At 44.6% G+C, this 17,317-nt stretch overlaps 1 protein-coding gene across 1 annotated transcript; it reads left to right on the top strand.

Moving 5' to 3' along the window:
- The first annotated feature begins 2,082 nt into the window (after positions 1-2,082).
- On the top strand, positions 2,083-15,432 carry dll4 (delta-like 4 (Drosophila)). Its single transcript, XM_054762519.1, has 11 exons — positions 2,083-2,526; positions 2,613-2,864; positions 3,076-3,133; positions 3,869-4,132; positions 5,987-6,047; positions 7,941-8,071; positions 8,262-8,431; positions 9,324-9,543; positions 10,277-11,009; positions 11,118-11,226; positions 12,805-15,432. The coding sequence occupies exons 1-11, from the start codon at positions 2,479-2,481 to the stop codon at positions 12,808-12,810; spliced, it is 2,052 nt and encodes a 683-aa protein (XP_054618494.1). The 5' UTR covers positions 2,083-2,478; the 3' UTR covers positions 12,811-15,432.
- The last annotated feature ends 1,885 nt before the right edge of the window (positions 15,433-17,317 follow it).

The following is a 17,317-nucleotide window of genomic DNA, read 5'->3' as shown; positions in this document are numbered from 1 at the left end:
ATGACAGCTACAACCTAGTGTGTGTTTGCGTGTGTGTGTGTGTGTGTGTGTGTGTGCGTGCTCATTTGCATACAGCTGAATAGTGATGTGTCCGCACACTGTGCACCCGCATAAAGGCGAGAGCGGGACACGCGCCTCGACAATGGGGAGGGGGGAGAGGCACACCGCTTGAACTGTGTCACGCCTTTAAAAAAAAAAAAGGTGTCCACGCGCCATCAAAGGAGGGGTGCGGGGGACACAACACGGGATTACACACCTGCACACGTGCATTATTATTATTGCCAAAGTGTGTCAGGTCGAGCTGTACAGTAAATAACAATCCCTTGTTTATTATTTTCAATGTCAACTGGATGTTTGCCCCGAAGGCCTCCAGTCCCTGTTATGCCGTTATCTTCTCGCAGCGCATGAAAACACTGTTGCCACCTGTTAATCGTGTTGCTGTCTGTGCAACGCATGATTGATCAAATGTATCGATGTCGCACGTTTCCCTGCAGGATCTCGGAGCAAACCGCAAGGGCGGGGGCGTAGAGGGGAAAAGAGCAACACATCATAACAATTTACCCGCGGGGGCACATAACGCACGAGCAGCCATGTTTATGCTGTCAAGATGTCTGATTAGATAGCGAACACTTGATGGCACCGCACGAGGCAGGCATCACCACACCGTATCGACGCGGGTGATCATTTATGTATTTCATGTATCATCGCTACTACAACAGCTACCTTTCATCTAGTCGTCATTATTATGACTATTAATAATAATCATGGATTAAAAGCAGTAGCAGTGTGATAAAGATGTAATAAAGACGTGTACTGGATATTTGCCATTTGGCTGAGTGGTTAAAGACCTGAAACTAAAAAGCAGTTTCAATTCAAGCAAACTTACACTTATTATATAAATTAAATTATTATTGTTTTTATTATTACAGTTAAATATTAGGAATAAATGTATCATTTAAATGAACGTAGATCTGACGAAACTATTATTTTTATTAATAATATTAATATCATAATATTAATAATATATTGAATATTATATAATTATGTTTATGTTACATCCAAATTATATATATTTTTATATGACATATAAAATTATATATTACATAACATATATAACTATATATTTATGTAATATTTATAACATAATCATTATATCATATAAATATTTTTATTTTGATTATAGATTTTTAAATTCATGAACAAATTAATAATGAAATTGAATCCTGATTTAATTAAATTAATTGCAACACACAATTGTAAGACGTGAAGATAGAAATCAAATTAATCAACAGCGAGTGTTTCAATTGAATTAAGAGGAACTTAATTGAAATACATGTCATTGAAAATGAATGAACGCATGAATGAATGAACGCATGATAGCAAAACAGATAATATTCAAGGCTTTAATGCATTTTAGGACTTCATTAAATAGAATATAATTCAATCAGCTGGAATCTCCGTTGAGCATTTCTGTGTGGAGTTTGCATGTTCTCCCCGTGTGTGGGGGGGTTTTCTCCGGGTACTCCGGGTTCCTCCCACATTCCAAAAACATGCATGTTAGCTTCATTGGAGACTCTAAATGGTCCATAGGTATGAATGTGAGTGTTTGTCTATATGTGCCCTGCCATTGGCTGGACACCAGTCCAGGGTGTACCCCGCCTCTCGCCCGAAGTCAGCTGGGATAGGCTCCAGCATACCCCCGACACTAATGAGGATAAGCGGCATAGAAGGTGGATGAATGGATGATTAAATCATTCTTTTCTCCCCCGAAATGTAATGTTTATCTTGAAATGAGACACGTGACATGGCTAAATATTTGCGCTAATTGGGCAGCCTTCATTGCCCGCCAATCTTTGCACATAATGAGCAGCGTGTGCGCCAAAACGAAGTCAGCAGATGTTGGTGCCGGCTAATAACAAATGACGCAGTGTGCACGTATTCATCTGATATTTGTTGTTGGGTTGCACAGGGGAGGAGGAGGACGAGGAGGAGGAGGAGGAGGAGGTGAGTATTTAAAAAAAAAAGAGAAGTGGGCGTGGTCCTGGTCTGTGGTGATTGGCAGTTTACGTAATGAGGCGCCTGGTGAAAGTCTATAAATGAGGGAGGACGCGCACCGTGGCTCCAATGAAGAGGAGGGGAGCTCCGTGGACGCACCGTGGACTTCTACACGACATTGTGAAAAACAACAACAACTCCTACTACAACAAGACGCTGCGCGTACACGCTGCAGCGGAGACGTGCACGTTTGTGGAGTACAGTGCCATGCGAGGGGGGGCTGCAGGAGGCGGAGGGGGGGCCAAGCTGCTTGCGGTTGGATATTGGGTCACATTTGGATAACTTTTGGGAGATCCAGGACCTGCGGGAGTGGGAATTTGGAAGGATTTATCCCCTCCTTTTTTCATTCTCTTATTTCATTCATCCCACCTTTGGAATTGTACAGCTTTTTTGGGAAGGGGGTGTCATTTTGGCTGCTGAAGGATGGCAGCGTGGTTCACCTTCACCCTGGCATTCAGCACCTTAGCACAGGTATGACTGAAGGACAGGACTGCTCTTCTTTTCTATTTTTCATTAGCATTCCTTTTTGGCTGTAACATTTTCTGTCTATCTTGTAGGTTTTTTGCTCGGGTGTTTTTGAGCTGCACCTCCACGAGTTTCGGAACCACAGGGGTCTGCTGGCCAACGGGAGCGCGTGCAAGCCCACCAGCTGCAGGACTTATTTCAGGATTTGCCTGAAGAACTACCAGGCCGTGGTCTCGCCGGGGGACTGCATTTTTGGGAGTACCAGGACGCCGGTGCTGGGCTCCAACTCCTTCAGTGGCACGCCGCCCGGACCCATCCAGATCCCCTTCAACTTTGGATGGCCGGTAAGACTCTGGGACTGTCCTTATGCTTGATTTGGGTAGGGTTTCCTTTCTAATCATCAAACAGATTGGACCTCCTGGATGTCATTCATTGCAACATCCACTCAAAAGGCCTTGGAGCAGCTAATAAACTAATTCAATGACCACAAAATGCTAAATAAATATTCTATATGAGGTCAGAAGATCCACTCTTGCTGTTTGTTTCTCCCTTTAGGGCTCCTTTTCTTTAATAATTGAAGCCTGGCACTCTCCTCGTGGAAATCTACCTGTAGGTAAGTGCAGTGTTTGAGTTTCGCCACAGGAGGGCGCTCTGAGTGCACGCTCTCCATTCAAGACCCCCCCTCTCCAAAAACTAGTCAGCTTACCTTTTAAGATCAAATCAGTTTAAACAGCTAAAGGCAGCCAGGCAACATTTCTAAAGCGCTTTTTTGGAATCTCGTCCACACTTAGAGCAGCTTATCCAGCCCTCTTTGTTATGAACTCGCAGACACCTTCTTCATTCTTGTCCTCAACACAATTGAACTTCCTGCGGTTTATTTTTGGCGTGGGAACGATCCGTGGGCTTTGGTGAGAATACGCAGCGGCTGCCAAGAAGCCCTGACTGCATCTTCCTGTATTTTACACCTTACTCTGTTCCGCCCTTCTGGAAGACGGGACCGGGGCCTGGGAATGTTTTTGCCGACGGAAGAGAAAGAGGAAATTTCAAACCTGAGTTTATCTTTCATCTGGGCTGTATAGGATGCGATAAGGGATGCAGCTTGCCACCGGGCAGATTAGTCAAGTGGAATGAGGCGACGTTTGAAAGCGCCAAAATTTATGATACGCTCACACGGGAAGAAAGGAAATCATTGTACCTTTATGGGTACAATGCTTTCTGGCTCCTTTTGTATCGTTTTGGTTCTGGAAAGGGTAGAAACCGTTCCCTTGGAGCCCCAAAACCACCACCCAACCCTCAAATTGATGTCCCCAACAGAACCGTAACTCATTCTGACTCCTTTCCCTTCCAGATACCGACAACCAGGACTTTTTAATAAGCTTTTTCGCCATCCAAAGACAACTGAGCGTCGGCACCGACTGGTCTCAGGACACGCAGACGGCCGAGCAGACCGAGCTGAGGTATTCCTACCGCTTCGTCTGCAACGACAGCTACTACGGCGAGAGCTGTTCCAAGAAATGCACGCCGAGGGACGACCGATTTGGACACTACACCTGCACCAGGGACGGTCAGCTGTCCTGCCTCCCTGGCTGGAAGGGGAAATACTGCGAAGAACGTAAGCGATCAGTGTGTGGGTTTCTACTGGGGCTTCTGGGGTGCTGTGGACAGTCTTTGTGAGACAAAGATGCCAGAATGTCTGAACACGAGTTGTGTTTTTGGACGATCGTGTCTTGGAATTGTTTGTATTTAAACTCAGTCTTGTCTCTGGATTTATTGCCAAGACCACAACTGTGGTTTATTTGGAGATTGGCTTTTATGCGAGCTATTTCTACCAACAGAGACATTTTCACTTTTTTACAAGCGTTATCGTACAAGCCTTAACCTGGGTTATGGTCTAACCCCGCCTTGAATCCATCTTAACCCCTGAGAGTCTTAGTTTGGGTTTTAGTGGTGACTACAGCACCGCAGACCGAGTTACAAAAGGTGGGAATGGGCCAATGAGAAAGCCATTCGTGCCCCAAAAGCTTGCAATTTAGTCATAAAAATGCAAAAGAATTTGGAGTACAAGGTCGTCCTTAGGACCACAAGTATTCAACCACAAGCCCGATGCCATCCGTCCCCCAAAGTCTCTGCGTTTAGTCAGAAAAGAAGGTAAAGATTTGCAAATATGTTTACATCGCAAGTTCTTAACGAGTTTGGATCCTGAAGGATGGAACTACTTGTCTGCTGTAAATCGGATACCCGCAGGTCGGCTTTGTCGGAACGAGGAAGCCTGACGCCATTTGTCCTCCAGAAACCAGTTTGTAAAGATGGCAAAGGCCTGCGAGTAAGGTTACGTCACAGGAGGTCGACTTCGAAGGTTAGATTGAGATTGCGTGCAGAAAGAAGACATTTGGCTACCAAACAAGTTGATGTTATTACGCTGACGCTGGTTTATGAAGGAGCTAGTTTCCAAAGGTTAGCATCCAAACTAATAGCGACTTGTCGTCGTTAAAAGAAAACGCCACAAAAATGTGCGATTCTTGAGACAGCAAAACAATTGCTTTCTGTTGTACATGCAAGCGCTCGTACGTGTCCGGAAAGAATACCGAAAAGGTCGGATCGGGCCCACCAGGAGGCCCAGTAACATTTGCCGCCCACCCCCAACATGACAACTGAGGGTCCCCCTTTTTCACAGCAACAAATTAATCAAAGAGTGGCGCCCAGAGACTAATGGCAACCATGTGCTGGATACGCGCACACCACGGGCGACAATGGATCTGTCATCCGTGCCGTTTGGTGGCCAAAGAGAAATTGGCGCTTCTATTTCGACCAAAATTCCAAACATATGGCCTGACGTGCTGCAATTAGGAGAATCATCCTTCATGAGTGACCGCAGGATAAATACAGGAGAAGTAAGCTCGACTGGGGGTGTTTGAGGCCTGCTATAGTAACTTCCAAGCATGTCGGACATTTAGCATAGACAGGTGTGCTTTTACCTGATACTCCTGTATTATTTACCACAATACTGGGCCGCGCGTGCGCTGTAACCTAATCCGCCTGGGGAGAGGCATTGCTAAGAGCTCGCTCGCGCGTGCCGCACACGCCGAGGTTAATCACGCTGCTATTACCCCGCCACGCGCCACCGAGCAAGCGGGCGCGTGGTGCTTGCAGCAGCAGCTGCAAATATGGCGGCGGCGGCGGCGGCGGCGGGAGCGACAAAAACAACAATAGTGACAGCTGTCTGCTATTGAGAGCGAGCATCTGTTGCAGGCTAAACTGGCCGCTTTACCGTCAGCCGCTGCTGTAATGTTTGAGCCCAGCGAGCACAAACACCCCCCCACCGCCATACAGGGGGATGGTGGAGCAAAGTTATTTATAAAAAACAGCAAGTTTGACCTTTAAAAAGTTGCTCCTGTACTATTTTGCTTACTGCTAGACGCAACAAGAGATGCATTTTTATGTCTTTTCATGTGATTTTACCCTGCAGCGATCTGTCTGGAAGGCTGCAGCGAGAGGAACGGCAACTGCTCCAAGCCTGGGGAGTGCGTGTAAGTATGTGAAAGGGGTCGTATCATTAGGTACGGTGCACCCACACAACCTGATGCAAGAGCAATGCAGCAAAATGTTCCGGGGTTTCCGTTCCGAACTCACCGGCGAGGGGCCAAAATCCACGAGTGATTAAGACGCCCATAAAAATGTCTTTTTTTGACACATGCCCCCACCCCCTGCCATTGTTCACTCGCAGCACAAACCAGGCCTAGAAATATGCGTCACACACTTATTAAACACATTTCAAGTGTAAAATGTGCTCACCACTAATGAATGATCATGGAAGACGACCCATTAACATAACTACAACGATGGTGCGTTCAATGACCGCCCAGCAAGGCAACGCGTGGTAAAACAAACATGACCAGTGTGCTGGTACATTTTAGCGGTATCATCACGTACTTTGTTGTTCTTTTTTTTTTCTTTTTTTTTAACAAAATTCCACAAATGTGCGAGGATCCAGTGAATGTTTACAAATGTTTTTAAAAGAATGAAAGAAATTGAATCAATATATTGAAGTGCTTAGTATATTGTGACCTACACTGGACTGGGATTAGCGTGTTTGCTCCCGCATTCTTGGATTTTTCCACGTGGAGGACGTTTGGCGCTCAGGTACTTCACGTTGTGGCTGATGAGGGCGCATGAGGGCACATGAGGGCACATGAGGGCACATGAGGGCAGGGTGAGGTTGTCTACCTAAAACCCAAAACAAGTTCAATGCAGCAAGCGTATCACAGGATCACAAGAAGATCACAGAAAGGGTCTGTCGTCTACTCCTCTGACCTTTTCAAATAAAAGCAACCTAAGAACGTCCGTAAATTCCCCCTCTCCCGTCAGTGAGACAAATTCTTACCCGGATCATATTTTTGCCCTCTTTTTGAGAGACGCAAATCCATCATTCCCCAAGCAACAGAATGAGGTTAAAACCCTTTTGGATGCCATCATTAAGCCGCTCCCACGTCTCCGCACACTCAGCAAAGCAGCGTCCTCCAGACCGTAATAGCACAACATCTTGTGGGAGTTCTGATGAGACATTTAGATGCGAAGTGGAGCATTCTTGCCAAACTTGTAGCGGTTAGCGATGTAGCTGTTACAACGACTGATTTACTTTATACGACAGGTGCTCACTTATGTCCTCCTATAAGGTTAGAATGTTGGAATACGACACCATTCCAAGGGTGTCCAAACCTTTTCCAGTGAGGGCCACACTGATATTGCTAAGACGTTACAGATATTTCCAGAAAAAACTGCCTGCCATCGTTGTGAGAGGTGAACGGTGAAAAAGCCTATTATTAGCATCAACTTCGGTCTTTGCTCATTTTTGCTTTTGTTTTTTTTCAATTTTCCAAATATTTCAGCTTGCTTCTTAAATAATCGCCACAAATTTTATGACTTTATTCCCGCAATATTACAACTTTTTCACCAACCAAAAATTCCAATAATGACAACTTGATTTTGTTTGTTTCTCATATTATATATATATATTATAATATTATATAATATATATATAATATTATTATATAATATTATATATATATTATATACTGTATATATATTATAACTTTTAAAAAATATAAACTTTATGTGACTAAAATGACTTTATTTTTCCTCATAATGTTATTCTCTGTACTTTTTCTCTTTTTTTTTCTCTTAATAATTTGACTTTAAATTTTTGCTGTTGTTTTTTTCACAGCCGTGGGACGCAAATTCCCTCCCCGGGCTGCACTTTTTTTTTTTGTGGGTGTGCAGGTGTGCACGGTCTGGTGCTTTTGAACACACATGCAAATCTATCGTTATCAGACGTAAAACCTGCTCAAAAGTCATATAGTAAACATACAGTAGTAGTAGTGCATAAGAGTGGGAGATCAATATCGTTTTGTCGCCCCCTACAGGTGCAGAGACGGCTGGCAGGGCACCTTCTGTGACGAGTGCAAGAAGTACCCGGCCTGCAAGCACGGCACATGCCAGCTGCCGTGGCAGTGCAACTGTCAGGAGGGCTGGGGAGGCCTGTTGTGTGACCAAGGTAAGGACAGCGCAGTGGTCCACTTTCCAAGACCCCTCTCCTCTCGCCAGCCGAGAGTCTTTTCATTTGGATTAAACTGAGCCGGAGTTCAATTGGGTTTCCGCCCCAAGTGTCCCCTCGCTCGATTACACACATCCGGGACGGATAACGTTCTTTCCACTCAACCCTCTCCTCTCGGTTCTCTTGCCAGACTTGAACTTCTGCACGCATCACCATCCCTGTGTCAACGGCGCCACCTGCATGAACACGGGCCAGGGAAGCTACACGTGCACGTGCCTGCCAGGGTTCACGGGGGTCAACTGCGAGCTGGAGATGCAGGAGTGCGACAGCAACCCCTGCAGGAACGGAGGGATATGCACGGTAAGTTCTTTTTATTCATTTGAGCTTTGTTGAAACACATTTTCGTCACCAGAGGGTCAAAAATATCTTGAGAGACTTAACGTGTATGTCACAACAAGAGGTGGCCAAGTAACCCTTAACCGTAAGGACGTTTTAGCGAATCAGAAGCCAGGAAAAAGTCATTTCCGGTCATTTCTAGAGTGATTAGGGTTGCTGGTGAGCTGGATCCTAACCTAACTGACTTCAGGTGGGGACCCTGGACTGGTTGCCAGTCAATCACACAAAGACATTCACACTTATGGACAGTTTAGAGTCTCCAATTAGCCTAACATGCATGGTTTTGGAATGTGGGAGGAATTTGGACTACCCGGAGAAGACCCACGCAGGCACGGGAAGAACATGCAAACTCCACACAGAGGTGCTGCAAATGATATTCAAACCCGTAGCGCCTGACGATGAGGAAGACGGGCTGAACCACTACGACACTGTGCTCAAGCCTTGAAGAACGTTTATAGAACATCAAAGTAACAAAAGATGTGGTGCAGTAAGTCAAAGGTTTCGCTGGTCTTGCTTTGGTGCAAGATGACAAACTCCAGAAGCTTAGTTTTCAGTGACCTGAAACAGGATTTGTGCATGAACGGGCTACCAAACTAGAACATAAAACGCTGGCAGACTTCCACCAGGAACCAAACAACCCCAGTGTAGGTCGGTAACAGAATTCTGAATCATGATTAAGAGGTAATCAAGACCGAAGCTCGGAACAAACCCTGTCACTACTGCGCTACCAAAACAAACAAACACATGAATTCCTCCACTGGCACAACTACAAGTTTACATACTGTGTTTTTATAGCTATGTCCCAAGTCGTAATGTGGTATACTGAAGCTAAAGTTCCGCCTGTGTTCCCCCCCAGAATCTGGAGAGCGGCTACATGTGCACATGTCTGGAAGGCTTTGAGGGCTCGCACTGCGAGCACAGCCTGCTGACGTGTGACGATTCGCCGTGCTTCCACGGCGGCAAGTGTTGGGAGAAAGACAACGGGCGGAGCTACATGTGCGAGTGTCCCCGCGGCTACACCGGACTCAACTGCGAGAAGAGAGTGGACAAGTGCACGTCGCTTCCCTGCGCTAATGGTACGGCCTTCCTCCCTCTCCGGCACCCCCCCCAAGCCCCCCTCCTCAGATTCCTGCAACTGGAAGTTGTGCAGAACAACAGGAATCTCTGGGAACTGGGTGTCCATTGTCCTCCGTATAAACAGTCGACAGCTCGGAGCTGAAGCTTGTAAATGTCACCGCAGCTCGGGGCGGATGGTTGTTGATGAAAGCGTGGGACAAATATCTTGTTTGACTCGGGTGGAACTGTTCTTTGTTGGGAGAACAATCACGGCTTTGTAGTTGCGCTGCTGATTTGATGCAGATGTGCAAACTGAGGGCTCCTCATAGTCAAATTTGGGATGTTGAAGACTACATGGGTACTCTAACGAGCAATAATCAATCAGGGGTTGGACTAGACCCTAGTTCCCCCAAATTCTCCAATTTCATATTTTTAATGTAGAACTGGGCGTGGAAGAACTTGAGAGCCCTGACCTCATTCCTGTCAAACAACTTTGGGGTTCGCTACAGCAGAGATCACTGGAAATTGTGTAGGAAGGTGGGAGGTACCCACAGAAGGGCCTGCTTGGGAACATTCCTTTACCTTCTTGGTCTCAGAAAAGAAAAAACCCTTACCTTGAAGTCCGACAATTAGTCCTATGGGGTAGATTAGAACGTACGTTGAGGGACTTGTCCCGTACCCCCGTTTCTAACAGGGTTGGAGTAATGCCGTGTGTTGGAATACTTGTTAACCTGACTCTTCCTCTCCTCGTAGGCGGTCAGTGCCTGATCCACGGTGGCATGCGTGTGTGCAGCTGCCGTGCAGGATTTACAGGCCAGCGCTGTGAGATCAACATCAACGAATGCGCCGGCAACCCGTGCATCAATGGCGGCACCTGTCTGGACCGAATCAACGACTACACCTGCGCCTGTGCGGCAGGCTACAGCGGACGCAACTGTGACAAAGTCCTGAACGAGTGCCCCCTTCATCCTTGCCTTAACGGTGGCGTCTGTACTGGCGGTGGTGGGCCCGGAAAGACCCCAGGGACCTGCGTCTGCCCACCTGGTTTCACCGGTCCAAGCTGCGAGTTTTTTGCCGCCGTGACTTCACAAGTGGGAGAGATTCAAGACGGCTTCCAGTGGGCGGCGGTCTCCCTGGCCGTGGGGCTGGTGGCGCTGCTGGTGCTGCTGTGCATGGTGGGCTTGGCCTTGAGGCACATCTACAGGCAGGCCCGAAGGCAGCACGACGACACAGAGACCATGAACAACGTGTCCGGCGCTCAGAGGGATAACCTTATCCCGGCGTCGCAGTTGAAAAACACCAATCAGAAAATGAGCCTGGAGGTGGACTGTGACTCGGAGAAATCAAACTTTATCTATAAAAACTATCACTTGGACCCTTACAGCTCCAAAACAAAGGAGTTTAAGGACGAGAAGTCACAGGAGGACAAAAGTCTTATTTATGACAAGTGTTTAGAAGAGAAAAGACCCTCGAGTAGAGTGTGCAGGTAAGACAACTCCTGTTGGATCATGTAGCTCCTACTCCTGTTTGTACGGCTGCCATATAAACGGCTGTGCTTCCTGTTTGCGTTAACGCCGCATGATTTTGTTCGCAGTGAAAAGCCGGAGTGTAGGATATCAACAATATGCTCCTCCAGAGACTCCATGTACCAGTCGGTGTTTGTCATTGCCGAGGAAAGGAGGGAGTGCGTCATAGCCACCGAGGTAAGCCACAGTACCGTCTCGCAAGTTCTGATGCCACTCCCAACTGGGTGTCAGGGGCATTAACGTGACCAGAGCTGATAGAAACTGTTTGTTGTGAGTCTGTTGGTAAACCCTTCCTCTCCTCTGCTCTTCTGTTATTGTCCGGTTCTTATAAACTACCATGTTAGCATCCATGCTAACCCCTTCTGGTGTGTCAAATACAATAAAATGAATACAACTAGCTTGACAAGAAGCCTGTCTCGCGCGGGAATTGGTTGGGGTGAAGACAGAAAACGTTGGCTACATTTTCCGGAAGACGTCTTGTGGTGTGGTTATGATAAAACTGCCATGTTTGCACCACAGCGCATGTAGCTGTCCTGAGATACTAAGAATCCTGATGAGACAGCATCGAACACGGACCTTAACAGCCAATCATGACCCAGCACAACAAGTGTGCGACTGTGTACCGTATTTCCTGGTAATTCTCTGGAAGGTGGGCTCAAGGAAGAACACACATGATTTGGGGATTTTGGTGCAGATCCATCATGATTTTTGGTTCACTTGAGGGCTGTTTAATATTTTGGACATTCTGCTTTGTTTCTCAGTGAATAACGCTTGAATCTTGACACACAATTCAGTTGGACGTTTGACTCGTAGAACTGAGGCCCTGTCCACACGGAAACGTTCCTGGGATTTTCTTTTCGGCGAGTTGAAAAACATTTGCGTCCACACTGTGTCGTATTAGTAAATAGTTGCACGCAGACGGGAAGGGATCATTGGGTGAAAGTGATGTAATGTCATGTTAGCGTACGCTGGTGAAACCTTAAGAACCGTTGGGTTGACAGTCCGGGCTTTTAGCCCAGCGGTCAGTAATATCAACTCCCATTCCGAAGGTCCTGTGTTCGTGCCAGCGAGGGGCTGGCTGAAACAGGCGGGTTACATAAGGTACACCTACGTGTGCCGCTGTGACCAGACGCACAGACAGAACCACATGACATCAAAACTACAGAAGAAGAAAGAACGCATGCGTATAAAGTCCCTCGGCTTCCGCTTTCCAAGGCTTGTCTAGACTGACGACAAAGTGGAATTACTTCTGCGAGTCATTTTCGGAGTATAAGACAACAAAATATCAGGAAGCGAGTCATGCCAGTCCAAGTATTCAGATATTTTGTCGGCTTGTCGCTTCTAGTCACGTGATGGCGAGGGGGCGGTGACGTCATCGTTTTCCGAAAGCAACGGTTTGCTAGTCTACACGGCAACGACAGGACGGCATTTTCAGATTTCCCCAGTCTGTAAGCTGTTCTGAACAAATACCGTTTCAGGGCACCCAGAAGGTGTGGACGAAAGGCTGAAACGATAAAACGCTTTGCCGTTTTGACCTGAAAACATTTGCGTGTGGACATCCTCCAAGATCTCACCACAGTGACGTTTAACAGCATCCCATCATCAAAACCACTGAAGCTCCAATCATTCACATTCCGGAAATCCCAGAATCCAAAGCACAGTTGTGGAACTGAAGCTGCACTGCACATGATGTCCACTAGAAAGCAAGCAGATAGCGCTTTTGCTGACATTGTCCTCTCCTTCTCCCAACTCCAGGTTTAAAACTGTGAGCGACGCAGGAAGAGAGGACACACAATCGAGGCAGAATTCAACATTCTGGATTGTTTACAAATGCCGAGGAGAAGAGACTAGAGAGGTTTTTCCATGTCCACTGCTGCTCTCTGGGACACTTGAGGACACATGAGGAGCCTACGAGGCGTGAGCAGTGGAAGAACGTTAACTTATCATCTCTCAGACTTGTCAGAAGGAGGTGAAGGTGGATTGCCCGCCGCTCGTTTCCTGGCCTTGTGTGATAATCACTCTTACCAGCCAACCAATCAGTGAAAGTTGCCTGAGATTTTGATCAACTTCTTCGCCCCAAAAAACCCTCCAACCGCTGCTGCCACCTTCGCCTTCTATGCAAAAAAAAACAACAACAAAAAACTCAGGGTGGAGCCCCACAATCCGACGTCACAAACACTGAGAGTAATGAATGTCTGAAGCGTCGTCTGCAAGAATGAAGACGACATGCAGCCCAATTTCACTAGAAGCCTTAAAAGTGGGATGTGTCGCTTCTTCTGTGCCCTTGCTCGTCTCCTCTTGGATTGTTTGCACTACAAAAAAGAAAAGAAGGGGGAGAAATTAACAAGGTATGGAAGCTCCTTGCATCACTGAAAGAAAAAATATCCCAATGGTAAATCAGAACTATGAGGTAAAAAGTCAGAAATATGAGATAAAGTAATAAATTCTAAGATAAAAAGTATAAATTACGAGATAAAAAGTCATAGTTATGAAATAAATCGAAATTATGAGATAAAAAAGTCATAACTATGAGATAAAAAGGTAAAATGATTTTTAAAAAAAAGTCATAATTATGAGCTAGGAAAGTCATAACTATGAGATAAAAAGGTAAAATGATTTAAAAAAAAAAAAAAGTCATAATTATGAGCTAGGAAAGTCATAATTATGAGATAAAAAGGTAAAATGATTTTTTTTAAAAGTCATAATTATGAGCTAGGAAAGTCATAATAAGATAAAAAGTTGCAATTATGAGATTAAAAAGTCAAATTTATGATAAAAAAAAGTCATAATTACAAGGTAAAAGGTCAAAATTACAAGATTAAAATTCAAATTAGATAAAATGATAAATTATTAGATAAAATGATAAATTACGAGATAAAAAATCAGTTATGAGATAAATCGAAATTATGAGATAAAAAGTGAAAATTATTGATTAAAAAATAACATAATTACGAGATAAAAAGTCAAAATTACGAGGTTAATAGTCAAAGTGATGAGATAAAATTATAAATTGAGATAAAAAGTCATAATTATGAGATAAAAAAAGTCAAATTTATTAGATAAAAATTCAAATTTATGAGATAAAAATTCAAAATTACGAGATTAATAGTCAAAATGATGAAATAAAATGATAAATTATGAGATAAAAAGTCATAATTATGAGATAAAAAGTCATAGTGATGAGATAAATCGAAATTATGAGGTAAAAAGTGAAAATTATGATTAAAAAAAGGTCAGAATTATGAGCTAGGAGAGTCATAATGATGAAATAAGAAGTCTCCATTATGAGATAAAAAGTCAAATTTATGATATAAAAAGTCTAAATTATGAGATACAAACTGCACATGTGCCACCTTCCTCTCTGGAGCCTTCATCACTCGGCACATGCGCGGTTTATTTTGGACTTTTTATCTCATAATTATGAGCTTTTGTCTCGTAATTATGACTTTCTTATCTCAGAATTTACTTGTAACCTCATAATTTTGAATTTCCATCGCATAATTGTGACTTTCTTATCCCATAATTGCAAGACTTCCCGTTGGGATATTTCTTTCCTTTCAGTGCCGAAGCGGGCTTGCATCATAACAAAGACTCTGAAGAGAAAGTATGCATAGAAAAGTGTTTCTATGCAACCCAAACGAGATCAACACAAAGACCGTCACACCACCGCCTGCCTACGACACATTTCACAACTACAGAACCACTTGTTTTTTTTTAAGTGATTATTTCCAGAGATTAATTTAAATACGACACATTGCTCTTTATATGTTTTATAATATTATTTTGTATATAATGCATATTTATAAGGACCAAACTTCTGAGGAATAAATTTTTTGTGGAAAAAGAAGGGTTCAAAGGTACTTTATTTTGAAAAGAGTACAAATGATGATCAGATGTGGTTTGTATTTATTGCTCCTCACGGAGGATCACTTGTAATTGGACAAATGCAACATGGCTTGAGAAGATGAAACCCAGCTGAACGTTTTTGGACATCATCGCCGCTTTACGTCATTCCTGGAATCGCCTCTGGCTCTTAGCCCACCCTGTCTTCTCCCCCCAAATTGGCTTGAAATTCAAATCCGTTTCCACGGATACCACCCCTCCACCCACACCCCACCCCGAGCTGGAAACGATGAAACAAAGCTTAAGCACGAGGGGGGCAAAGAAAGAAGTGGTATGCCCCCCACCCCACCTCTCATAATGCTCTCACACACGCGTCACCATAAAAACAGATGCTGCAAGGGGGGCCCATTAAAAAAAAAAAAAAAAACAGCAGCATATGCCAGCCATAAAATAACACACACGTGCACACTCCCCAACTGCCGGCCTCCCCCTCCAGGGTTAAGAGCGATATTTCACTACCCGCTTCTGTACCACCCACTCGGGGGCAAACAAAGGGGCCTGGCACTGGGGGTGTCACCTCAGAGGGGAAGGGGCAAAGGGGGTAGGCTTTTTAGACCAGATGGGAGGCAGTGCCATAAATCCTTGAAAATAAGAACAACAACAACAACATCCCTATTTTGAAACAAAAAAAAAGAGGATATCGTATTTTTGGGGGGGAGAGGGGGAGGTCATCCCTTAGAGCCGTGTTAAAAATCTTCATCCAGGACATCCGCTTCCTCAAAAGTCCTCTCCTGCCTCCAATTAATGGACCTCACGCGACAAATAACACCCGCTAATCAGCAGCATCCCGACTGTTTGGATGGGAATTTTCCCCTCACATGCATCCTGTTGGCTTGTGTGTGTGTTGTGTGGTGTTTTTAATGGGGACAGAGGGGAGAATACCAGGAAAAGTACTGCTTCATGGGCTTTTTTTTTTTTTTTAACATAACTCAACAGAAATTTTAACTATCCAACCAAACAATGTAGCTTAAAAGAGTGACTGACTTTGCTGAATGGGCCCGTCACAGGTGGATGGCCACTTGTTGCTAGGCAGACTTCGGAGGGCTCAATCGGTTTTTGCTTTACTATGGTTGTAAACAATCAATTTTCGGGTTCAAAAGGTGTTTTTTTATCCATAGGAAACCACTTGAAAAGAAACAGTCAGTGTCTTAAGTGCCTGAAAGAGACTTGATAATATAGATAATATAATAATAACCAGGGCTGTCAAATGATCAAATTAATCACAGTTTTCAAATTAATTAATGATGATAAATCACCATTTGCAACCGTGTCTGAAATATGCCCATTTTTATGTGTTTTATGAACAAAAAGATAAATGACAGAAGACAATTGTAAATATAAGACAGCACACGTATTAACGCCTGTTTGCCTAACACTAGTCCTCATCTCAAAAACACTTAAACCGCGCTAGTACGGCCATGAAGAGTTGCGTTCAAAGACACCACGTAGTTTAAGTTGGATTCACGTATTTTGAGGGTAGATGATGTTTATTGGGATATCGAGCACACTTAAACGCATGGCATTGTACTTCCGCAATAAAGGTTACGTTCGTGAGAGATAAGATGATCCACTTGTTTTTCTTTGTCTTTCCGTTTATTTAGACCACACATGCACGCACAATAAAGATACTCTTCTGATTTTCGGGGTGTCCCTGAAGGGATCTCGCGAGGGTCGCGTGACAACGAGGAAGTATCGTTCCGGAGGAGGACTAGAGACGTGTTTACGTATATGTCTTTATGTATACGCCGTATATGAGACGTGTGATACATACAATATGTGGTGTTGGACTTGCACTGCTGCTTTTGTCTTCAGGTCAGAATAAAGTTACAAAAGAGAGTCAAAATAGCAGCCTGTCAGTCGACATATAGTTAGTTAGCTAGTGGCTAACGCTAGCAGCTAGTGCTAGCAGTCCAGATTAGCAAGACAATTTTATGGACTTTTGAGACTGAAAGAGAACATGTAGATAGTCCAGCAGCAATGGGCAAGCTGTCCAACAGCAGGTTACGATTTAAAAGCACATAAATGTCCCGTCTTCTGACACATGCTAATGCTCCGCCCTTTGACCCCTGGCTCGCCACGCACAGTACAGTCAGACATTTTCATTGTGTTAAAATCACAGCATCCTGTTTGTGACCCAGTGACATCAGTTCCTGTTTCCTCCCTGATTAAAACACATACACACGCAGAAAAAAAAACACACACACACACACAACACGCCGGCCAACTGATTTTGTCACGCATGGCGTTTTGTTTTGTTTTTTTGTTTTTTCCCAGGAAGCGACGTCAAAACAGGGCGGCGTGCAAACAAGCGGCCTAATCAGCTCCCGCGAGTTACGAGGACAAAAAGGATGTGCAGCTCCAAACA

The sequence above is a fragment of the Dunckerocampus dactyliophorus genome, chromosome 19, assembly GCF_027744805.1.
Source record: "Dunckerocampus dactyliophorus isolate RoL2022-P2 chromosome 19, RoL_Ddac_1.1, whole genome shotgun sequence".
NCBI lineage: Eukaryota > Metazoa > Chordata > Actinopteri > Syngnathiformes > Syngnathidae > Dunckerocampus > Dunckerocampus dactyliophorus.
The sequence above is the reverse complement of the archived record's forward strand: the minus strand, read 5'-3'. Positions and strand labels throughout refer to the sequence as shown.

Coding starts and splice junctions, on each gene's coding strand:
- dll4 (XM_054762519.1), top strand. CDS start 2,479: ATGGCAGCGTGGTTCACCTTCACCCTGGCATTCAGCACCTTAGCACAG. Junction 3,134..3,868: donor TCGTGGAAATCTACCTGTAG/GTAAGTGCAGTG, acceptor TTTCCCTTCCAG/ATACCGACAACCAGGACTTT. Junction 8,432..9,323: donor GGAACGGAGGGATATGCACG/GTAAGTTCTTTT, acceptor GTTCCCCCCCAG/AATCTGGAGAGCGGCTACAT.